The sequence below is a fragment of the Littorina saxatilis genome, linkage group LG10 (assembly GCF_037325665.1).
Source record: "Littorina saxatilis isolate snail1 linkage group LG10, US_GU_Lsax_2.0, whole genome shotgun sequence".
NCBI lineage: Eukaryota > Metazoa > Mollusca > Gastropoda > Littorinimorpha > Littorinidae > Littorina > Littorina saxatilis.
The window spans coordinates 37,564,085-37,588,611 of NC_090254.1; the positions used below are offsets into that span (position 1 = coordinate 37,564,085).

Consider the following 24,527-nt stretch of genomic DNA (forward strand, 5'->3'; position numbering starts at 1 on the left):
TTGATTTATGGGTTTATAGCGTTCAAGAAGGACCCGACAGTGACACGAAACACACTGAAACACTCAGTATTGGTCCCATACCCAGAAGTAAGGTAAGGACACGAACAAATTGTAGGATTAAAGATATGGTTTAGTGTAAATGCAAGATTTTTCTGTGTTTACTAATTTAATCAGACGAATTAAAATACTGTTGTCTGATATATTATAAACTTGTTTACCAAAATTCACTGTCCTTTCGGGTGCAGGGCTAGCTAGTTTTAGGTTGAAGGGATGTTAAAGACCCAAAACTAACTCTGCCCTGAAAGAAGGATGACCTCCGGTAAATAAGTGTAACCGAGTGCCGTAACACTACGATTACTTCGGGAGGCGAAGTGCGATTGAAAATGTTAGGGCTAATTTCTTTGCCCTATAAAAACTGTTATGCAAACCCGAAGGTTTCCATGAACATACAGACAATCGGAAACCACCAGACCCCGTCACAAACAGAATTCCACAATCCACGGGTGTTGACTTAAAGGCCAACAACTCGGGTGCAGAGTCTGCTGTGAAAGGAGCGGTAGCCTCCCCTGTCACATAAGTTTAAAGGATATAATCAGACATCCAGTTTTGTGGTTCTGAATGTAACGTTACTTTTATGCACGCTGCCTTACTCTATACAAAGCAGAAGGATTTTGCGATAAGAGAGCGCATGCAACTTTAATAAGGTCGCAAGGATCATCTATCTCATTCTAATTCAAAGCTTATATATATATATATATATATGGCATAGAATTTTGCTCCCATTTTCTTTCGCGCTGTAAAATCGATTTTCTTTCACGCTGTAAAACTGATTTTCTTTCACGCTGTTAAACTGATTTTCTTTCACGATGTTAAACTGATTTTCTTTTACGCTGTAAAACTGATTTTCTTTCACGTTGTTATTTGTTAAACTGATTTTTTTTTATGCTGTTAAACTGATTTTCTTTTACGATGTTAAACTGATTTTCTTTCACGATATTTAACTGATTTTCTTTTACGCTGTTAAACTGATTTTCTTTCACGATATTAAACTGATTTTCTTTCACGATGTAAAACTGATAATCTTTCATCGCTGTGTCTCCCCAAGGGGTTGGGTGGAGGTGTTGTGGGAATGAGGTGTTTGGGTGTGTACTCCGAATGAAACCCCAATATGAAGAGAGAGAGAGAGAGAGAGAGAGAGAGAGAGAGAGAGAGAGAGAGAGAGAGAGAGAGAGAGAGAGAGAGAGAGAGAGAGAGAGATATGAACTGATTGTTTTGAATTGAACGTTATTATTCTTACGAGACAGAGAGACTGAGACAGAGAGACTGAGACAGAGAGACTGAGACTGAGACAGAGAGACTGAGACAGAGAGACTGAGACAGAGAGACTGAGACAGAGAGACTGAGACAGAGAGACAGAGACTGAGACAGAGAGACTGAGGCAGAGAGACTGAGACAGAGACTGAGACACAGAGACTGAGACACAGAGACTGAGACAGAGAGACTGAGACAGAGACTGAAAAAGAGAGATCATCATTTCCTATCGTCTTGTTGTGTGGCGTGTATTTTCTTTTACGCGTCATCAAACAACTGTGATTTTGCAGCCTCAGTGTTCACAAAGATATCATTAATAAGTCATTTCTCATATATGAAAATAATGAAAAACTACAAAACCAGCCGCTGGATGATTATGTTCCTTTTCTGTTATTTTTTCAGTTTTAACGAAAGACAACAAACCTTTTTCATCTTTTTAGGAGAAAGCTGAATTATCACCCAGGTCTATGTTCATTTTATTTTATTTTTTCAGTAACAACAAAAGACAACAGACCTTTTCCATTATAAGGAGAAAGCATAATCATCACCCAACTCCACGATGTCATCGAAAGACAGAAGAGCAGTATCCCCCGCATCAGGAGACGTTGAATCAGAAAGGGAACCTCTAATGCAACGAGGAGCAAGTCCTCCTGCCGAGAGAAATTACAGAAAGAAGGGTGAAAATCTGAAGAGTGTCACACGCGAGTCACCATCGGTTGTGTCCGGTGAGTCGGCTTACGTAGTTGATTGGAACAATGACGTCAAAGGAAATGACGCCGCAAGGCGAGCGATCATGCCAGGGCAACACACCAGCTCACCTGACTTTGCTCGGAGCTTCACCAGCGATTGCGTCAAAAGCCTGAACGGGAAAGTGACGTTTGCAGGTGATGACGACATCGGGGCGGATGACGACAAACTGGTTCGTCGTCTCAGTTCAGGCGATCGCCCTCATTGGCTGTCTCAGGTGAGCTATGCTGCTATGCTAATTAACTATTTTTCATGAGGTACACTAAGAAAGGGTTGGGAGAGGTGGGGGTAGGGACGGAGGCATGACGGGAATGGGACTGCAAACGTTAAAAGTTACGGTGATAAGATTTGTAAAAATGGTTTGTGGTCTCGTACCATATTGCCCCGTAATCAGTTGTTTATGTGCTAGTCGCAGGTGAGCGTAAGCGGGGGTGGAGTGGGGGGGGGGGGGGGGGTAGGAAAGAGAGTGAGAAGTCGGAGGAGGGGGAGGGGGGAAGAGAGAGAGAGAGAGAGAGAGAGAGAGAGAGAGAGAGAGAGAGAGAGAGAGAGAGAGAGAGAGAGAGAGAGAGAGAGAGCACATGTTACCAAAATAAAGTACCGTAATATTTGTCACATCGCCGGCTGCTGCGCTTGATGGAATTGAAGCATGGTTTACGAGAGTTAATTGTGATTGACTGTCGCATTGTCCACGCCGAGTAAACAGCTACAGCGTGTTTTACAAGCATAATTCACAAAAGCTACGGTCCTCATATAATGAAGAAGGGTGGTAGGTCCGCAAATATCACTTACACAGCTTCCCAAAAGGTATTCTATCTCACGAAAGAAGCAGTGGGACATTAGTCCCAACAACACAACATTTTTCAGGTATTCTTTCTTTCTTTCTTTCTTTATTTGGTGTTTAACGTCGTTTTCAACCACGAAGGTTATATCGCGACGGTTTTCAGGTATTAGGGGAAGGGCTCCTAATATGGACCACTTTTTGTTTCATGCTAATAACTAGCTTGTTTTCTTGCGAAGAAGTTTCATTTTGTGTTTGGTAGTCCTTCTCTCTTAAGTGAACCGTTAGGCCTAATTAGAGTGAAATAGCTTTGATAGACATTCAGCAAAAATTAGATACAGAAATACTTCGCTGTATTCTTCATTTCTTGGCGTATGCACAGAGTTGCAAGCTTGCTAAAGTGGAAACCCCCTTTTAAGACCCCCCTCCCCCCCCCCCCCCCCCAATTTAAGTCCTCTCCCCTTTTACGGACCATGCTTTTTCAGAGTTTTTGTTCATAAGGCACAAAAAAAAAGTTGTATGTTTCTGGTAACATGGCTACAAAAAATAGGGTAGGTAGGTAGGGATTTTTTTTCAATGTTTTTGTTTTGTTTTGTTTTTTTGTTTGTCAGGGTAGAAAATAATTATACAGTGACGCAAAGAGACTGGACTTACTATACAAAGAGAAAGACAACACATTACAAAACAAATGAGACAAAAGGGATGCGGGGTTATCCCCCGTGTGTCGTCTGCCGTCTGTTACTTTCGTTTGGACGCTTTTTTTTTTTTTTTTTTTTTTTTTACAAATGCAATAAAAAAAAAGTCTATAGGTCGGCGGGAAAAAACTAGGTAGGGTCGGGTGACCAGAAACATACAACTTTTTTTTGGGGGGGGGCCTAACCTCTGTAAATTTACCTCCATTTTAAGACTACCCCTTTTTAAGACTTAATTTTCTCAGATGTTTGGAGGTCTTAAAAGCGGGTTCCACTGTATTCCATGTGTTTCTGTGGTTTTGGACAAACCCTACGAAGCTGACCCGATCACTCTATGTGGCGAGTTATTCAGGTCATGACATATTTCAGTGACCGCTGTGGAGCAGGTAAACATTGTCCCACTTCTTTCTTCTTAAAAAGGCGATGTTCAAACATCATCGGCTACTGTAGACAATGTGTGTGTGTGTGTGTGGTGTGTGTGTGTGTGTGTGTGTGTGTGTGCGTGCGTGTGTGTGTGTGTGTGTGCGTGCGTGCGTGCGTGCGTGTGTGTGTGTGTGTGTGTACGTGTGTGTGCGTCTGTGGGTGTGTTTGTGTGTGTGTGTGTATGTGTGTGTGTGCGTGCTTGCGTGTGTGTGTGTGTGTGTGTGCGTGTTTGTGTATGTGTGCGTGTTTGTGTGTGTGTGTGTGTGCGTGCCTGTGTGTGTGTGTGTGTGTTTGCGTGCGTGCGTGCGTTGTCTCCCATCGAGGATTAGCAGCAAGAACCTACAAGATTTCACGCAGGACAGACCTTACAAATCATAAGAAGAGATTTCACAAAATAGCAGAAAAATACTTATTGAAACTCACAAGTCAAGGCAGAAAAAAATACTTAATTAAACTCAAAAGTCAAGGCAGAAACATACTTAATTAAACTCACAAGTCAAGGCAGAAAAAAACTTAATTAAACTCACATGGCAATAAAACTTACAACCATTTTTCCTTCGATCCTTGTAACCGCTTCAACTCTGTATCACGTGCACATAAGACGCGTGTGCACGACTCCTACAAAACCACACTTTTTGCTGGAGAAGCTTATATATGGCGACATGCCTTTCAAAAAAGTTAATATACGGCTACACCGTCGATAACAATATTACGATCTTTTTGAAAGCAGCGAACCATGCAACAGCAGCCATCTGGCGCACAATTTGTACGACCACTTTTGTTCAACCCCATAAGAACACCCCCCACCCCCACCCGTCCTCTCTTTCAATGTACTCTATGGCAGATCCTTGCCAGGCTTTACTCATTTTGTTATTGTGCTTGAAATAGCAGTCTAGAACATATATGACAAGCACTAAATTGTCACAATTAATAATATATATTTGTGCTTAATATATTGCTTCAGGCACCAGCAGCCATTTCCGATCCAATACGACATAGTGCTGCCTAGGCATAATGATGTGCAACCTCTTCTAATATTCTTCTTCAATCGGTGGGAGTCATTAAGCGATGTAATCTAAGACCATATAATTATATAGATATACACAAATAACTGGAACATCCGTTTTTCACGAAAGTAGGGGAAGGGCTCCTAATATGGACCGGCTCCTAATATGGACCACCTCTTGATCTGACAAACTAACGGCGCTAGAGCGCTAAAAACAATTTCATTCGCTGTATTCACCCTCTCTGGATAACTTGCACATGTCAAAACAGTTGCAGAAACACAAACCTCAAAACCGTTAGGCTTTTTATCTTTTTTTCACTTGTGGCAGCGTTCACTCTAAATTTGACGCCTAAAACGGACTCGTTTCTGTCCACAGCCAAAGCTTTTATCACACACAAATTGCTATATATGACAGCTAAGACCGTATTTGTTACATTTTAGCAGTTTTGACCCCGCGTTTCTACTGCAAACAAAAAATAATAGCAAAATCTCAAAGTATGTGTGAGTCCCCTAATATGGACCACCTTCAACAAATCGAAGAAAATAAAAGCTAAAGGCTATTTTCATTAATTCATTAAGAAGCTTGCTGAAAATAACCTATAACTAGCCCTCGAGCTTTCAAAAAAATATATCAAATTGTCTTCTTTTTGTGGAAGTTGATAAGTTGTATCGTTATTTTGAAGAATAGGGGGCTTTTGACAGTGATTCGTGAAGGCCGCTTCACTGGTCCATGGATGTGCATGGGCGACGTACCAGAATTTTTTTTACGCTGGGTCATCATGTTTGTGTTGGCATTACATCTGCATTTTGAATGACTTGATTACCAAGTTGTAGCCGTTGACTTACATGTTTCATGAACTATGTATGGGATACCGTTCTTTTTCTACTCATCTGAATTTGCCAAAGACAGCATGCAAAAGACAGTATGCGAGAAGAAATGACATGAGCCTTTTAACGTTAATCGATCTATCCGGGATAAAAACGGTCATACACGTAAAAATCCACTGGTGCAAAAAACAGAGTGAACGTGGGAGTTTCAGCCCATGAACGAAGAAGAAGAAGAAGGAAAAGAGATCCATCCACCCGAGAAAGAAAGAAAGCGGAAGTGGGAAGGGTTTGAGCGCCCGAGACCAAGGGGTCTCCTTTTCAATGGCAGGAATCTTCTGTTGATAGATTTTCCAGGGATTCAACTTATTATTTTTTGGTGTATGCACAGAGTTGCAAGCATGCTACAGTGGAACCCTCCCTTAAAGACCCCCCCCCCAGTTTAAGACCTCCCCTCTTTTAAGACCATATTATTAGTTCCAAATCTTGCTTAAACTTTTCAAGTCTAAACAGGCGAATATACCCTTCTCCTTTATACGATTTTCCACTATTCCCAGCTAATTTCTGTAACAGTGTCAACTCGTGAAGCAAAAAGAAAACTGTATTCATAACCTGTCCTATTTCGTTGGTTCACAGTAATATACACCTAGATGTAAAATAGTTTCCAACACTGAGACCGCCGTGTGAACAGAAAAGGGAAACAAACTTACTTCGGACTCCCATAGTCAAATACGCCGAAGGGACGCCGTTTAAAACCAACCGCAAAACCAGTCCATTGGGCAAGGAGGGTGGGTGGGGGCGGGGGTGGGGGGGGGGTGGGGTGGGGTTGTACGAACTTGACCTCAATGTGTCCACACCAGCAAGATCAGCTTCCCGGTGACTGCGATATTTAACTTGTCAGATAGCCGAGAGCACAGCCACAGTGGCCGAAAACCAGTCATGTTTTGAGATCCGCCGAGATATGACTTGTGTTATCGTGACTACAAGGGAACGTAGTCGTCATTTTTTGTTTTATCCTGAGACAGAGCAGAGCAAGAGAGCGTCGTGACTGACCTGTGGACTGGTTCACTCAGAGATTGTGTTTTCTGGCTCGCTCACTCGTGAACTTTCTCAGATCTCTGTGATTTATGTGTTGGCTGTGTTGTAGGCTATGGTTTATGTAGTTTCCTTGCCTGTCGCCGGAAAAAACTACACACTGAAACTGAAACTTCTGTACTGTATTGTTGTGGCGTGTATCCGCAGTTTTATCCGCTTGGCCGTGTTAGCCACGAGTGATCCTTTGATAGGTTTTAACGCAGAGACGACTGCAGACACTCTGAGTACCGTGCTTCAAAACTCGTTTGGTTTGATAGATGTTCTGTCGACTTTGGACGTCCATTGATTTTATTGCAACTTTTGTGCATTGGTTCTGGCGTGTCTCCGCAGTTTTCGTGGTAGCCCACGTGTAATTCGTTGGTTGTGTTTGACATAGAAAAGACTGCTTCAGGATTTCTGGCAACTATCGTGCTTTGAAACTCATGACGTTTGGTAGAAATGCTATAGACTACCGAGGTCCGTCAGTGCAGTAGTTTTAGCAGTGTTCGTGTTATAGCCCACATGTAATTCTTTTGGAGTGTTTGACATTGACAAGATATCAGGATTTCTGTTGACTATCGTGCTTTGAAACTTATTAAGTTTAATAGAAATGCTATAGATTACCGAGGTGCGTTTCCTGAAACTTCCGTGCGGTGATTTTGGGCGCGTATACCCACAGTTTAGCCGAGTGTTGGTGTTAATACCTGGTAATCTTTAAGTGCGTTTTACGCAGAGACGACATCAACAACTCTGATAACTAATGTGCTTCCAAACTAAAGGCACTTGATACATGTGTAATAAACAACGGTGGTCAGTTTTAATCGAATTGTAAAGAAGACTGACACAGGCTTTGTGAAGGACGCAGAAAAAAGTTGGCCTTTGCTATCGCATTCAAGTTCAACGCTTATCACTCTAGACTGTTGACAAGATAACCCCAGTGTCAGTGTGACCAGCGTGGGACCGAAACCAGTTTGGCTTGATGCGACTGTAACAAAGACAATTCAAGTTCAGCAGAGTGCTTGCAAGCCATCCTTGAGTTGGAACCAGTTTGTTTTGATGCGAATGTAACAAAGACAATTCGAGTTCAACAGATTGCTTGTAATTTTAGCCATCCTTGAGTTGAAACCAGTTAGTTTTGATGCGACTGTAACAAAGACAATTCAAGTTCAACAGAGTGCTTGCAAGCCATCCTTGAGTTGAAACCAGTTTGGCTTGATGCGACTTTAGCTAAGACAATTCAAGTTCAACAGAGTGCTTGCAAGCCATCATTGAGTTGAAACCAGTTTGTTTTGATGCAACTATAACAAAGACAATTCAAGTTCAACAGAGTGCTTGCAAGCCATCATTGAGTTGAAACCAGTTAGTTTTGATGCAACTATAACAAAGACAATTCAAGTTCAACAGAGTGCTTGCAAGCCATCCTTGAGTTGAAACCAGTTTGGCTTGATGCGACTTTAGCTAAGACAATTCAAGTTCAACAGAGTGCTTGCAAGCCATCATTGAGTTGAAACCAGTTTGTTTTGATGCAACTATAACAAAGACAATTCAAGTTCAACAGATTGTTTGTAATTTTAGCCATCCTTGAGTTGAAACCAGTTAGTTTTGATGCGACTGTAACAAAGACAATTCAAGTTCAACAGAGTGCTTTTTAGCCATCCTTGAGTTGAAACCAGTTTGTTTTGATGCGACTGTAACAAAGACCATTCAAGTTCAACAGAGAGCTTATAGGCCATTCTTGAGTGGAAACCAGTTTGATTTGATGCAACTATAACAAAGACAATTCAAGTTCAACAGAGTGCTTGTAATTTTAGTTATCCTTGCGTTGAAACCAGTTTGTTTTGATGCGACTGTAACAAAGACAATTCAAGTTCAACAGAGTTTGTATAGGCCATCCTTGAACTGAAACCAGTTTGATTTGCTGTCACTTAAAACAGCCAATCCAAGTTAAACAACCGAGTGGTTGCAGACCACTTACCAATTTTCAATAACTGCCTTGACACCAGAGTTTCGTTCAGGATTCATTTTTCCACAATGGAGGACGACATGGAAGCTGGCGGTCCCATGCTTCCACCTTACTTCTTCAGGGTACGCTAGAACTTTGCAAAATTACCATCATTCTTGCTGTTCGTTGCTTTTTTTAATCTCTCCCACTTATCTTTGGAAAATATCTTTAAAGCGTCATTTACTAGTGCGTTTGGTTGCTGGCACGAGTGTAAACCCTTATTTGTCTTTGCCTATCTCTGATTCAGAATGATAAGTGATAATTATGTGGTGGCTTTCAATCAATCAATCAATCAATGAGGCTTATATCGCGCATATTCCGTGGGTACAGTTCTAGGCGCTCAGCAGTGATGCCGTGTGAGATGAAATTTTATACGGCCAGTAATTGCAGCCATTTCGGCGCATATTTACCTTTCACGGCCTATTATTCCAAGTCACACGGGTATAGGTAGACAATTATTAACTGTGCCAAAGCAATTTTGCCAGGAAAGACCCTTTTGTCAATCGTGGGATCTTTAACGTGCACACCCAATGTAGTGTACACGGGGGGGGGGAGTTCGGACACCGAAGAGAGTCTGCACACAAAGTTGACTCTGAAATAAATTTCCGCCGAACCTGGGATCGAACTCACGCTGACAGCGGCCAACTGAATACAAATCCAGCGCGCTACCAACTGAGCTATATCCCCGCCCCATGCGGCTTTAGTCGCATACTACAAGTCTAAAGGATCTCATACGTTCACTTTTACTGTGCAAGAGAGAACGATGAGATACGCACGCGCCAGGCTCAATCTTTCTAGTGCTTCGATGTTTGTCTGTTTGTTTGTTTGTTTGTTTGTTTGTTTGTTGGTTGGTTGGTTGGTTGGTTGGTTGGTTGGTTGGTTGGTTGGTTGGTTGGTTTGCGTGTTTTTGTTGTTGTCTTTTTTTTTTACTTCTTTGTTTCTTTCTTCGTCGCTGTTGTTTCTCCGCTGGGGGTTTTCTCCTTTACTTCAACTGAACTTTCCAGCCCTCTTTCAGCCTGTCGGATTGCAGACTGTAGTAAACTGGATAATCACAATGTGAGAAAATCATACACACCTTGAGATTTTACAACATTCTGCCGCTTGGGTCTTTCCCTTGACCTAGCTACATTAACATTTGTAGTTTCTTGTAGAGCACAGTACCATCTAATTCATTGGTGAGAAAGGACGTTTTAAAGATTGAAGTGTGGTTTAAACAACACTTTATTCAATTTAGTATCGTGACATACGAGTGGGGATCCGCACTCTAGCATGAAGCTTATATTAACGAATCTAAGGGGAAAATAAAGGAAGTAAGCACAATGACGGATATAGTTTCAAAGAAAAAAATGACGGGCGCAGTGGCTTATTGGATAAGACATCGGCCTCCTAATCGGAAGGTCGTGAGTTTGAATCCCAGCCGCGACCGCCTGGTGGATTGAGGGTGGAGATTTGTCCGATCTCCCAGGTCAACTTATGTGCAGACCTGCTAGTGACTTAACCCCCTTCGTGTGTACACGCAAGCACAAGACCAAGTGCGCACGGAAAAGATCCTGTAATCCCTGCCAGAGTTCTGTGGGTTATAGAAACACGAACAAACAACATGCTTCCCCCGAAAGCGGCGTATGGCTGCCTAAATGGCGGGGTAAAAACGGTCATACACGTAAACGCCGGGGGAGTTTCAGCACATGAACGAACAAACAAATGGAAAAATGATTGCCTCAGACCTGAAGTCTTGAAAGTCCAATATTTCTTATTTATTGATTGCAGGAAGCGGGATCCGACCTACGTACCATGACTCTGGTTGTGCCTGGTCCCTTGGAAAAAGACGACAGCTATCTGATTGGTCGAGCCAGCACACGAGGAGACTCTCCTGTTGTGCGCATGACCAGGATGACGGAAGTGGCCCCCACCTACAGCAGCATTGTCGATGGCGGTGAGATTTCACACAGATTGGGTTCCTGAATGAATGTGTAAAAAAGGTCAAACACGTACACGAATGTTGTTGTTGATTATTTGTCTTCAGACGACGAGCAATGGGAGAAGCCATTGGAAGTATTCACCTAAACGAAAAACCTTTCATCGTAGATTGACTGAACTGTACTGACATTGTTGTTGATTATTGTCTTCAGACGACGAGCAATGGAAGATACCATTGGACGTGTTCACCTCCAAGAAAAAGGGGAGAGACATCAGGCAGTACAAATCAAAACGAGTCAGGTGAGTGAGAACTTTGTGTCGTGAACAAATACCTTTTACTTGTTCTTCTTTTTCTTCTGTGTTCGACTGGTTCTGTCAGGCTCAAAGTCATGACGATCGCTTGAGCTGGACTGAGGGCCCCAAAGGGTTTAAAATCGTGATCGTGATTGGCGTTTTTTTACCTTTCTGTGACCGTGATTGCCGAAATTTTCATTTCTGTGATCGTGATGGGACTTTGCCCGTGATCCGTGATGACAAAAAAATCAAGTCTCGTGATCGTGATCGTCATTTGTTTTCGTGATCGTGATGGGCATTATTGCAAAGCATTTTATTTTCAACGTACATTTTTCACAGCTGTATCACTATATGATCCTCTATTCGTCAAGGAGCCAATCCCGATTAAAGGGAAGCAACAACACATTCAGAAATATGATTTTGACAGCGATTGCTTCCCTTTAAGAGAACCAATCACACACAAAAAAGAGATCAAATCAGAAGGCAAATTGCAAAAGTCTGCCAAACTTCATCCAATGGAAGGGCTTCGTGCAAAAGTTTTGAGTGCATTCAGTCAAATTCGAATTCGAAGATCAAAAATGGCGTGCAGCGGTACTGTCATCGAACTTCTGTTATATTTTGTGGATTCAAGCCAGACCAAAGCAGGCGGCGAGAATGCCTTCCTTGGTGGAAAGGTCAGGCTACGGGTCGGTCTTTCCGAAGACGAAATATCAAGGTATGTTGATCTATGTTGCTCTATGACTGTTCTGAATGTAGGCAAAGATCTTGAAATTTGTTCAAGATCTTTGACTTTGAGTGAGATCATTGACATTGTCGACATTGCCACGTCCGGCTGTCACTCGCTCAGTGTGACCTCGACTGGCTCGAGATCGAGTCTGCGTGTAGCCAAAACCGAAACTAGAAATGTGTTTTTCATCCCAGCAACGTGGACACGCTTGGCATAGATTCTAGCTAATTGTCACTTCTTTGCATTGAGCTTGGATTTATTTTAGCGCCTGTAAACTTTAATATCAACAATGGGTTAAATTCGAAACAATGGCGGGGAGACGTGCCAGTTTGGGTCACTTGATCCTCATGTCAAAGACGATCAAAGTCATGTTCGTTGGGGATTTTGTCAGGCATGCTACTTTTCCGGTAATTGCCGGAAATCCGATAAAGCCGTTTTCAAAATCCGGTAAAGTCAAATTTATTCCGGTGAAGTTGAAAAATTTCTGCAAAAACGATCCGTGTGAATATCGCGCAACACGACCGCTCAATGAAGCCAGCGCACAGTAGTGTTGTTTTCGCCAGTTTGGAGGTGTGTTGAATGGTGGTGGGGGGAGGCTAAAATGGGATTTTTAACAAGATCACAACACTATTACAGCCCTGAAAATGATGCCCAGAATGCACCAGATTGCACAGATTTTAACCGTTGTTTGAAAAAAATTCCGGGGAGGCATGCCCCCGGACCCCCCTGCTTGGCTCGCCTGCTTCGCAGGCTCAGGCTTGTGGCTTCGCCACTGGCACTGCGCGCTTCTTTCAGGTAAAACCATTTTTGGCCTGTAGCATTCCTCTTTGTTTTTCAAGGCCATGAAACCAGGCGATGGTGTACCTCAAATTGTATGGCAAAATTGAAAATAAAGAACCCACCACACATACATGTACTTTAATTTCAATCCACCCAATAGTTTTTGAGAACATGGGTTTACAAGATTTAGCTCTGGAAATGTGAAATTGTGCAAGTAAAATTAATGTGTGTGAGTGAGGGTGTGGGAGTTGAATGTGTATGAGTGTAGAGAGAGAGAGAGAGAGAGAGAGAGAGAGAGAGAGAGAGAGAGAGAGAGAGAGAGAGAGAGAGAGAGAGAGAGAGAGAGAGAGAGAGAGAGAGAGAGAGAGAGAGAAAACAATGAAAACAACATTCTTGTTACTGATTACAAATCATGATATGTATTTCTATGTGTGTATGAAAGAGAATTAAAAAAATAATAATAAAAAAGTGCAACAGTTCTCACTTTGTGTTGAATAAACAATAGATCCAGAGGAGCGAATTACTGTGTGGTTGTGTTTACTTTGACACGTGCTTTCTGAACATGCAACTTTTACCGTGACCGTGATTTGCCACTGGTGTTCGTGATCGTGAAAACAAAAATCAAGGTAACTGTGATCGTGAAAGCTAAAATTTCCCTTCCCGTGATCGTGATGATACCCCCCCTTTGGGGCCCTCTGGACTGTTGTCTTAGGTCTTCGTACTTCCCCGCAGTTTGGTCGTCAGGATGAATGGATGGATCATGATGGATGGATTGTTTTATCATATAGGCCATTGCCTCTTATGTCGTCAGGGCAGTTGAGAAAGGCCATCTCTGAAGTTGTATCTAGTTGAGGATAGAGCATGTCTGAAAAGTTAACAACAGTCGTGGTTACTTTCAAATGTTATGATTGAGCAGTGCAGTGTTTGCAATGTCAGGTGCAGCCAAGACAAAAAGGGCAACCGTTCTCCTTATTTAGCCCCATGTTAGGTTCGTGGTCACACTGAATGAAACTCAAAATAATCATACTTCACTACATTTCCACGATCTTTTCTCATGTTGAAACTTGTAAACCATTTGTTCTCCTTTGTTTCCTTTGTGTAGCCATGTTCTAGTCTCACGTCTGTTGTGCACAAATGACTGCAAAGTTTTTCATTCAGGGATAACATCTATGCAAATCGTAACACCTTTTCTCATTTTGAAACTTGTAGACCATTTTTCTCTCCTTTGTTCCCCTTTTTGTAAACATGTTCTAGTCTCATCTCTGTTGTATACAGGTCTTACTACAAGTCACATGACTATACTTATCACGTCTATGCAAATCGTAGCACCTTTTCTCATTTTGAAACTTGTAAACCATTGCTTCTCCTTTGTTTTCTGTTTGTAGCCATGTTCTTGTCTCACGTCTGTTGTGTACAGATCTTACTACAAGGCACACGTGTGACGTGCTAATCAGGTAACATCTGTTCTCTTTTTGAAACTTGTAAACCATTGTTGCTCCCTTGTCTCTTTTTTTGGAGCGATGTTTTAGTCTTACCTCTGTTGTATACAGATCTTACTACAAGGCCAAGCACGTGTTGATCAGGTCTATGCAAACCGTAACACCTTTTCTCATTTTGAAACTTGTACACCATTCTATCTCATTCACCTCCGGGACAACCTGTGTCTGGCCTGTCTGAAAACACCTCCGCGTGACGGGTTTTGCTGCCAGCGCGGTGCGGTAGCAAGCAGGATGTCTCTGAACTGCATTGGTTTCCTTTTTGTAGCCGAGTTCTAGTCTCACCTCTGTTGTATACAGATCATACTACAAGGCCCAGGACGTGCTGATCACGGCTTTCGAGGACATCAGTCTGAAGGTAAACGATGACCTGCTGAACACCGACATCATCAAGAAACAGAGAAAGGTCGCCACGCGCTGGTCCAAGGTCACGCTGGCTATCAACCTGGTGAGGGCTTGTTGACCCGTATTTTTAGGTGTAGAGAGCTGTATTTTTAGGTGTAGAGGGCTGTATTAGCAAGATCTAGATGTGGCACTTTTCAGCACGTGTACGGGAACGTGTACGCGTAACGTCATCAAATCTAGTTTTTACGTCATGCCTTTGCCAAGATCTGCAGTCTTGGTGGGAGCAAAACAACGTATGATTTGGAACATTGGAGAGAAAAAAGTGAGTCACGGGTGACGAAATTTCTACACGTACACGTACAGGTCTTTGCTAAACGTTCGATCATCTAGAACACTGTAATACAGGTGTAGTGGGCTGTATTGTTAGATGTAGAGAGCTGTATTGTTAGGTGTAGAGGGCTGTATAGTTAGATGTAGAGGGCTGTATTGTTAGATGTAGAGGGCTGTATTGTTAGATGTAGGGGGCTGTATTGTTAGATGTAGAGGGCTGTATTGTTAGATGTAGAGGAATGTATTGTTAGATGTAGGGGGCTGTATTGTTAGATGTAGAGGGCTGTATTGTTAGATGTAGAGGGCTGTATTGTTAGATGTAGGGGGCTGTATTGTTAGATGTAGAGGGCTGTATTGTTAGATGTAGAGGGCTGTATTGTTAGATGTAGAGGAATGTATTGTTAGGTGTAGAGGGCTGTATTGTTAGATGTAGAGGGCTGTATTGTTAGGTGTAGAGGGCTGTATAGTTGGATGTAGAGGGCTGTATTGTTAGGTGTAGAGGGCTGTATTGTTAGATGTAGAGGGCTGTATTGTTAGGTGTAGAGGGCTGTATTGTTAGATGTAGTGGGCTGTATTGTTAGGTGTAGAGGGTTGTATTGTTAGATGTAGAGGGCTGTATTGTTAGATGTAGAGGGCTGTATTGTTAGGTGTAGAGGGCTGTATTGTTAGGTGTAGTGGGCTGTATTGTTAGGTGTAGAGAGCTGTATTGTTAGATGTAGAGGGCTGTATTGTTAGATGTAGAGGGTTGTATTGTTAGATGTAGAGGGCTGTATTGTTAGATGTAGAGGGTTGTATTGTTAGGTGTAGTGGGCTGTATTGTTAGGTGTAGAGAGCTGTATTGTTAGATGTAGAGGGCTGTATTGTTAGGTGTAGAGGGCTGTATTGTTAGATGTAGAGGGCTGTATTGTTAGGTGTAGAGGGCTGTATTGTTAGGTGTAGAGGGCTGTATTGTTAGATGTAGAGGGCTGTATTGTTAGATGTAGAGGGCTGTATTGTTATGTGTAGAGGGCTGTATTGTTAGGTGTAGTGGGCTGTATTGTTAGATGTAGAGGGCTGTATTGTTAGGTGTAGAGAGCTGTATTGTTAGATGTAGAGGGCTGTATTGTTAGATGTAGAGGGTTGTATTGTTAGATGTAGAGGGCTGTATTGTTAGATGTAGAGGGTTGTATTGTTAGGTGTAGTGGGCTGTATTGTTAGGTGTAGAGAGTTGTATTGTTAGATGTAGAGGACTGTATTGTTAGATGTAGAGGGCTGTATTGTTAGATGTAGAGGGCTGTATTGTTAGATGTAGAGGGCTGTATTGTTAGATGTAGAGGGCTGTATTGTTAGATGTAGAGGGCTGTATTGTTAGATGTAGAGGGCTGTATTGTTAGATGTAGAGGGCTGTATTGTTAGATGTAGAAGGCCGTATTATTAGATGTAGGGGGCTGTATTGTCAGGTGTAGAGGGCTTTCTGACTCGTTTCGTTAGGTGTAGAGGCCTGTATGACCCGTAGTTTTAGGTGTAGAGGGCTTTCTGCTCCGTATTTTCAGGTGTAGAGGGATTTCTGATACGTATTTCCATGGGCTTCGTGCAGCCAGCGTCGTGGAGTAGACTTCGCCAACTTAATTTTTTCTTCTTCTTCAGCGTTCCAGATTTTTCTGGTTACGTGTGAGCTCGTTTGCCCATTTGGGTTCCCCACACTATACTCTGAGAGCATAGTCAGCTTCACTCCGCTTTCGTTGAGTAGGCATGCTGGGTATTTTCATGTTTCCATAACCCACCGAACTCCGACATGGATTACAGGATCTTTTCCGTGCGCACTTGGTCTTGTGCTTGCGTGTACACACGAAGGGGGTTAAGTCACTAGCAGGTCTGCACATAAATTGACCTGGGAGATCGGAAAAATCTCCACTCTTAACCCACCAGGCGGCAGCGACCGGGATTCAAACTCACGACCTCCCGATTAGGAGGCCGACGTCTTACCACCACGCCACTGCGCCCGTCGCAACTTAATTTAAGGCTTTAAACCACTTTCACTTGATTGCTGTCCAGATGCTGATGATCGCCAAGCTGGCGGCCAGTATCATGTCCGGGTCCATGTCCATCATCTCCAGCCTGGTGGACAGCGTGGTGGACCTTCTGTCCGGCGTCATCATGTGGTGGGCCACCAGGGCCGTACGCAAGAGGGACCCCTATGCATACCCACAGGGTGAGCGCTTGCACCCTTTGATAAGGCCCCAAAAAAAATTGTCTGTTTAGGGTAACATGACCAAAAAAAAGTAGGGTCGGTAGGTAGGTAGGGTTTTTTTTTTTTTTTTTTTTTTTTTTTTTTTTTTTTGTGTGTGTAAATGAAACGCCAAATGTCTCTTTTTATCATTTTTACCTCTTTTTTTTCTTTTTTTTTTTGAAATCAAAAAAAAGTTTTTGGGTCGGCGCCAAATCGATAGGGTCGGTCGGGTTACCCTAAACAGACAAATTTTTTTTTGGCCTAAGGCCAACAACATAAGACAAGTAGGCATTCAAAAGAGGTGTAGAGAGAGAGAGAGAGTGGGAGAGAGAGAGAGAGAGGGTGTGTGAGAGAGAGGGTGAGAGAGTGAGAGAGAGAGGGGGAGAGAGTGAGGGTGTGTGTGAGAGAGAGAGAGGGTGAGAGAGAGAGAGAGACAGAGAGAGAGAGTGAGGGTGAGAGAGAGAGAGACTCAGACTCAGACTCAGACTCAGACCCTTATTACAAAAGGATCAAGGTTTTAGGCAAAGCCTATTCTTCCAACCTGTCCCTTATACAACACATAAAGACAGACGGACATAAAAAATAAAAATTCAATCATATGAAATACAGAAATACATTGTATGGAATGCAACACAATGTGCATTTAAGGAATTACATTAGGAGAACTCAAAAATTACAAAATTACATTGACATATATACACATCCGATAACACAAGTACAACATGTTTAATAAAATAACAAGAGAGAGAGAGAGAGAGAGAGAGAGAGAGAGAGAGAGAGAGAGAGAGAGAGAGAGAGAGAGAGAGAGAGAGAGAGAGAGAGATCACGTTACAAAATTCGGAAACATAAAACAAGAATAGTTAGGAGAGAGAGAGAGAGATATCACGTTACAAAATTCGGAAACATAAAACAAGAATAGCTAGTTGATAGGACGTTTCTCTGAGTATGTTTTTGGTCCGATCGCTGGCAAGGAGATGTCGTCAGAGTCCTTGTAACAGGTAGAACAGAACTGGAACCCGTTTATGTCTTCATCTGACGGCATCTCCTTGCCAGAGATCGTACCAAAACCATACTCGGATAAAAAACAAAACAAGAAAGGTAGGTTGTTGGAACGTTTGTTATTGACAAAACAATACATTCACAGATATTTCGACCCAACAGTCTAGCCGAGCGAATGAATAAGTAATTAATAATGAATGAATGAGCGAATGATTTATTCGCTCGGCTTCTTGACGAGTGGACGTAAACTGATTCTATCAAGATAAGTTTCGTGTGAATATTTGTTTGTCTGTTCACTTAAAAGACCGTTGGGTCGAAATATTTGTGAATGTATTGTTTTGTCAATAACAAACGTTCCAACAACCTACCTTTCTTGTTTTTTGATTCTGAATTTTGGAACGTTGGCAGTCTCTTTGGTTTTGGATCATACTCGGATAAGTTTCTGTCATTTGTTTTATTTTCTCATAATAATTATTTGCTTGTCTGGTTCGATATACTTGTTAATGTCTTGTTTTGTCAAGAACATAAGACAAGAAACAGAAGATGTAAGCTACTTTGTAGACACAAGATTTGTATGGGCATTTATCTATTGCCCATTCAATACGAACAATGCATGGCAATGTTTAACTGTACTGCTCTTTTAATAAATAGATAAAGGAATAAACAACGACTCTAATTTAGTTTATGGATCAATTAATGGAAGAAAAACACACTTGTAACAGATTTACTAGAACTGCGACCTTGGTACCTTTAGTAAAGACTTTACGGCGACGAACAATAAACAGACTAGATAAATAATAACGTCAAATCATTGATTGTTTGTTTGATTGAACGAGATAAGGATATTTTATATGTTGATCGTTATAAAAAATTTTTTTTAATAAATTCAGATTATTAATTATAGAGAGAACAGGATGTTGTTGTTATGAGTAGTTTTATAAAGTAATTAAATAGAAAGATAAGAAAGGAGACGAGGATTATGTTTATATATAGCTATTCTGATGGACACGTGGGGGAATTCGGGGGCTGTGATTGGATGGTCTCAACATCATCATCAAAGCATAATGCTACGGAAGTCGGCCATTTTTGCCAATATCCAAAAGCATATTGGCAATAACAAAGACACATGGTTCCGGTTTACCCATCTGTACCACACGATGTTAACAATCGACAACAGCATACACTAACAACTTGAAATTCTTCTCGGGAATGTTTTTCAGCTTTACAGTGTCGATAGCATTCCCTTTTCTGCTAACTTTCCGATGAAACAGCTGTGGTGTCAAAACTAATGCGCATAAGAAACGGCGTCTGCTATCAAAACCTGAGATCAACGCATCGACGCAAAAACTGTCATTTTGTAAGTTTGGAACAACAAATCAAGGTCAGAACAGCTATATAATCGCTATTGTATTTTCAGCGTAGCAATAGGGTCCGATATTTAGACTCGAACAAGTATAATGCGACTCGTCTTCGACTCGTCGGCATTATACTTGTCTCGTCTAAATATCGGACCCTATTGCTACGCTGAAAACACAATAGCTGTTCATAACTTAGAAATGTATTGAATATGGGCTATGTAATTGTACGTTTTATTGTGCCTTCCTGGTTTTTTTTGGTTTTTTTTGTTTGTTTTGAAGATGCATATCATAGTCTTGTATGTCTGATGTTATTTGATGTTGAAGTCTGATGTTGTCATGTTATATATGTACCAAAAAGAAATAAAAACCATGTTGAACAAAAAACAAAAACAAAATGATAACGGTAATGATGGATGAGTGTTCCTTCGTCCACAGGGGTCCTTCTTTACTGAAAAGATCTCTTGTGCTGTGTTTCAAATGAAAACATGACCACTCTTGTTACAGGTCGAACAAAACTGGAACCGGTTTCTATCATCATACTATCGGTTGTGATGGCGCTGGCGTCCCTGCAACTGGTTCGAGAATCTGTAGAGAAGATTGTACTTCTGTCAAACGATTCATCCTCCCTGCCCCACATGGAGATCCCCACCTTCGTCATTGCTGGCAGTACTGTTGGTGAGCTGGTTGCTCTACTTTTGCTTGAAAGCGTTGTTTACAAAAAGAAGGACATTCATGTCGATTTTCTTGGAAAGAAAACAGTTATGCAACAAACTGCCTTCAGCATTACATTTCTTAAGTGCTAAGTACTGCGAGAGACGCAGTTCTGTCGACTTAGCCTACGTCAGATGTGAACTGATTGATAATGTATTTGAATGATTGATTGATTGATTTATCTATTCTTTGCTAGAGACGTGGTTCTGGCTACTTAAACCAGATGTTAACTGATTGATAATTTGATTGAATGACTGACTGATTGACTTATTCTTTGGCTTTTTTGTGCAGTGATAAAGTTTATCCTGTGGATAGTGTGTCGAAAGGTGAACAGCCCCATAGTGAGGGCGCTAGCTATGGACCATAGGAATGACGTCATGTCTAACAGCGTCGCCATCGCCTGTGGTTATCTTGGTACGTGTGTGTGTGTGTGTGTGTGTGTGTGTGTGTGTGTGTATGTGTGTGTGTGCGTGTGTATGTGTGCGCGCGCGTGTGTGTGTGTTCGTGCGTGCGTGCGTGCGTGTGCGTGCGCGCTTGAAAGATTCTGACCATCACCGCCCCCCCCCCCCCCCGGAACATTGTTCACAAATTCTTGTATTGCAATAGCTTTTGCTGTCGTGCAGAAGCAGCCCTTTAACGCGACGGAAGCCTTGGACAGGCTGAGTTTTCCCACACCTAGCGTGAGGGATTCTCAGTGGGGCGACCATCCCTAACCAAGTGCGTCCCCAGGCGGCGGATAGGGGAATAGCCCACAGATATGGGGGTTAGCTGCAAAATAAGCTAGGCTTGCCTGGACGAATAAGCCGCAGACCAACTGGCGCTGATCCTACCAGGAGAGGGGCGGGGCAACAGGTGGCTCTGTTTTCCTCCATGAAATACCCTATGTATCCCATGACAGGTTCATCACGCGGGCAAGAGGCGCGGTAACACCTCCAGCTACGGGGTGGGATCCTCGGAGAAACAATCCCCCCTGTGCTCCCAGGGTAGGACACATGGGCCAGGAGCTAAGCGTGGGGCAACCCCTACAAAAAACCTAGAGGGCTGAAGACGGAGGTATGGAGCCTCCATGGCGCTTCTCGAACAAATGACCGTACCACGCATTATCTGCCATCATGACACGTGTAGACGCGATGTAAGCTGAGTCAATACACTTCGTATACAAAAGAAATACTTGTTTGAACTACGACAGAAATGACGGAAAGTCGCTGCTGCCCTTTTAATGTCTACCTACACTCAGACTGACTATCGAAGTCTTACGGGCAAATTATACCTGCGCAGAGTCAGCGGCACAGACGACGCACTGCAGATTATTGAGGTCATTCTTTTTTTTCTCAGCCCGCTACACGTTGCGTGAAAAGAAAACAGGCCAAGTACTCGTCATAATCCTTATCGCAGCATGTAGTGTAGTGGCGACTGCGCAGGTGTAATTTGCCCCTCAGCGAACGGCGTGTAGGGAGGGTTTTAAGGTAGAGGCTTCGTGATGGTAAGAGTGTATCGATCTCACGAGTTTCGCAGGCTTTACCCGAGAGCCATGAAACACACAAACGCAACAAAATGAAGCATGAGGATTTTTTATGTAATACATTCAATGTATTACTCCCCCGAAATCGGTGTATGGCTGCGTGAATGGCCGGGTAAAAACGGTCATACACGTACAAATCCACTCGTGCAAAAACATGAGTGAACGTGAAATTGAACGTTAAACTACAATAACCCAAAACCCTCTTTCCTTTTGGTTAATACTGGTAAACATATCACCCTTTGCGATCACTGCATTCGCTACATCTATTTTTTACAAATATATGTGATCTTCTGCAGAGAAAAGTACCCTGCTGACAGTATCATGGTGTTTTTACACCCCCGGTATAGGGGTGTGTATAGGTTTCGCTCGATGTGTTTGTGTGTTTGTGTGTTTGTGTTCGCACATAGATCTCAAGAATGAACGGACCGATCGTCACCAAACTTGGTGAACAGGTTCTATACATTCCTGAGACGGTCCTTACAAAAATTGGGACCCGTCAAACACACGGTTAGGGAGTTATTGGTGGATTAAGATTCTACAAGGACTTAGAGAGAAACATATTCATGGTCAAAGGGAAATAACCTTCTCAGTTGGTGGCAGTGAGAATGGGTGCAGTGAGAATGGTTATTTCCCTTTGACCAACGGGGGTGTTTTTCCTACCTCGGAGGAATTTCTTGTTCTTTCAGGTTCCATGGAATTTCAGCGCAAGTTCTATATTCACGGCTTCATCTATGTCGACCCGTGTGGCGCCATTCTTATCAGCTTGTATATCGTCTTCAACTGGTGGCAGACCGGATCTGGTGGGTTTCTGTCTCTTGTTGTTGTTGTTGTTGCTGTTGTTGTTGTTGTGTTGTTGTTGTTGTTGTTGTTGTTGTTGTTGTAGATGCTGTAGCTGCTCCTACGCGGCGGCACATGAGAACAAGTTACAGATTGGAATTATTTGACAAAATGAGTTTTTGCTATCGTGAACTATACTACCCGTCGTAAATAAGGCTAGGCAGATGTGTTTGAGTGAAGACCTTTGTGATAAGGCCGTTTATTTGTAACATTAATTACATGACTGGAAATGTCATTCATTCCTCCGCCATATTCAGCAGACAGATTGATTTGACATGAGACATTGTCTATTCAGTGGAACAGACAACGCAGACACCCCCGACAAATCAAAATTCGCAAAAGCAAGGTTCCAGCGTTTTTTTCGACACACACAAAAATAGAACACTTAAAACTGAACCAGTTTTGCATGTCACTAGAAAGAACAATCCGTTTTCTATTCACAACTGTGGGTTTTGTTTCCTATCTTGTCTTTCGACGACGCTACGGCATGCTGGACGGTAGAGGTGACATTCTGATAAGGCATTGAAGGCTGTTTTTGAGGGTGTGAGCTTGAGACGACGACGCTACGGCATGCTGGACGGTATAGGTGACATTCTGAGAAGGCATTGAAGGCTGTTTTTGAGGCCGTGTGAGCTTGAGACATAAAAAGTGTATATTTTAGTAACTCCTTATTGCATTATCTTCAAACTGCATGGACATTTTTTCTTTGCAGAACGAATCAAAATTGCTACTTATCAGCTGTAACTGCTAAGTTTTAAAGCTATGCCAAACAGTCGTATACTACCAGATGTATTTTACACACAGTTCTTGCCTAAAATCAAAAGTATTCTTCTTTATTTTGTGCAGAACAAATCAAAATGCTGACGGGGCACACGGCACGGCCAGACTTCCTGTCCAAACTGACGTGGACAGCCATGAACCACCACCGGAAGATACGTCACATCGACACAGTGCGCGCGTTCCACTTCGGAAACAACTTCCTGGTGGAGCTGGACATTGTGCTTCCGGAAGACATGAGTCTGCGCGTTGCGCATGACATTGGGGAGAGTCTTCAGCAGAAGTTGGAGAACGTTCCAGAAGTGGAGCGAGCTTTTGTGCATCTGGATTATGAGTACTCACACAATCCCAATTCCGAGCACAAGGTGGTGTGATTTGCGCGAACTATACTGCAAGGAAACGGTCGCTTTGACAATAAATGGGACGAGGTTTTGCACATCTTTGCCTTGATTACTCCACAATTCTAATTTTGAGCACAAAGTTGTGTCAAATTGGCGGACTATACCGTGAGGAAACGGTCGCTTTGACAATAAATGGGACGAGCTTTTGTACATCTTGACCGTACAATTCTAATTTTGAGCACAACGTTGTGTCAAAATGGCGGACTATACCGTGAAGAAACGGTCGCTTTGACATTAAATGGGACGAGCTTTTGTACATCTTGACCGTACCGTACCGTGAGTACGCCACAATTCTAATTTTGAGCACACAGTGGTGACAAACTAGCGGATTTTTACGATACTGTGAGCGTGAGGAACCTGTTGCATGAGTAAAAAGGTGTGCGATCTTCTCGGCATTCGAGAGAGTAGTCCTTCATCGGGTTGTGTAGCATGTTGGACTCTAAGCCTAAAACCTGTATCTGCGAGTTAAGGCAGAAAGAATATAGAGGAAAAGAGCACTTGGCGAAAAGCGAACTCACAGATATATATATATATGTGTGTGCTGATCGTTTGCAGGCAAAGGACACATCTCACCAGGGAAACGTTGGTGAAATAGATCGAGCTTGATTGCATCTAAAGTAGGAGTGCTCTGATTGCATCTGAAGTAGGAGTACCGGCTCACCAAGTCCCGAATCTGAACACCAACTATTGTAGCCTACCTATGTGTACCATTGTGTATAAAAGCGGAACCTTCAACTGGACTTCCAATACTGGCGTTATCCCAATTCTGAATGTAAGGTGTTGCAAGAATGAGGACGTAGCGATTTCACAAAGAAATTGTCTCTTGGATAGTGTGTAGATGTATCTTTTAGAGCAGAAGACAGTGGATCGTGCAGTTGTGCGTCAAAACCACGAGTATATGTATTGCTGTGTGAGAGTGTGGGTGAAATATGACCTGGACAATGGTGTGGTTTTTTTTTGTTGGGG

General features: G+C 42.5%; 1 protein-coding gene across 2 annotated transcripts in view; it reads left to right on the top strand.

The window, feature by feature from the left end:
• Positions 1–24,504, top strand: part of LOC138978744 (uncharacterized) — a 31,423-nt gene extending 6,919 nt beyond the window's left edge. Inside the window, exons 2-10 of one of the 2 annotated variants that reach the window (XM_070351532.1) lie at positions 1,805–2,275; positions 10,626–10,791; positions 10,988–11,075; positions 14,373–14,520; positions 16,782–16,938; positions 19,818–19,988; positions 20,316–20,438; positions 22,233–22,346; positions 23,230–24,504. In XM_070351532.1, the coding sequence (XP_070207633.1) occupies positions 1,871–2,275; positions 10,626–10,791; positions 10,988–11,075; positions 14,373–14,520; positions 16,782–16,938; positions 19,818–19,988; positions 20,316–20,438; positions 22,233–22,346; positions 23,230–23,534 (1,677 nt within the window). In that variant the 5' untranslated portion in view covers positions 1,805–1,870 and the 3' untranslated portion in view covers positions 23,535–24,504. Of the gene's footprint in view, positions 1–1,804; positions 2,276–6,849; positions 8,942–10,625; positions 10,792–10,987; positions 11,076–14,372; positions 14,521–16,781; positions 16,939–19,817; positions 19,989–20,315; positions 20,439–22,232; positions 22,347–23,229 lie in introns of those variants that run through there. The other variant, XM_070351533.1, reaches the window with a different exon arrangement.
• Positions 24,505–24,527: the final 23 nt, after the last annotated feature.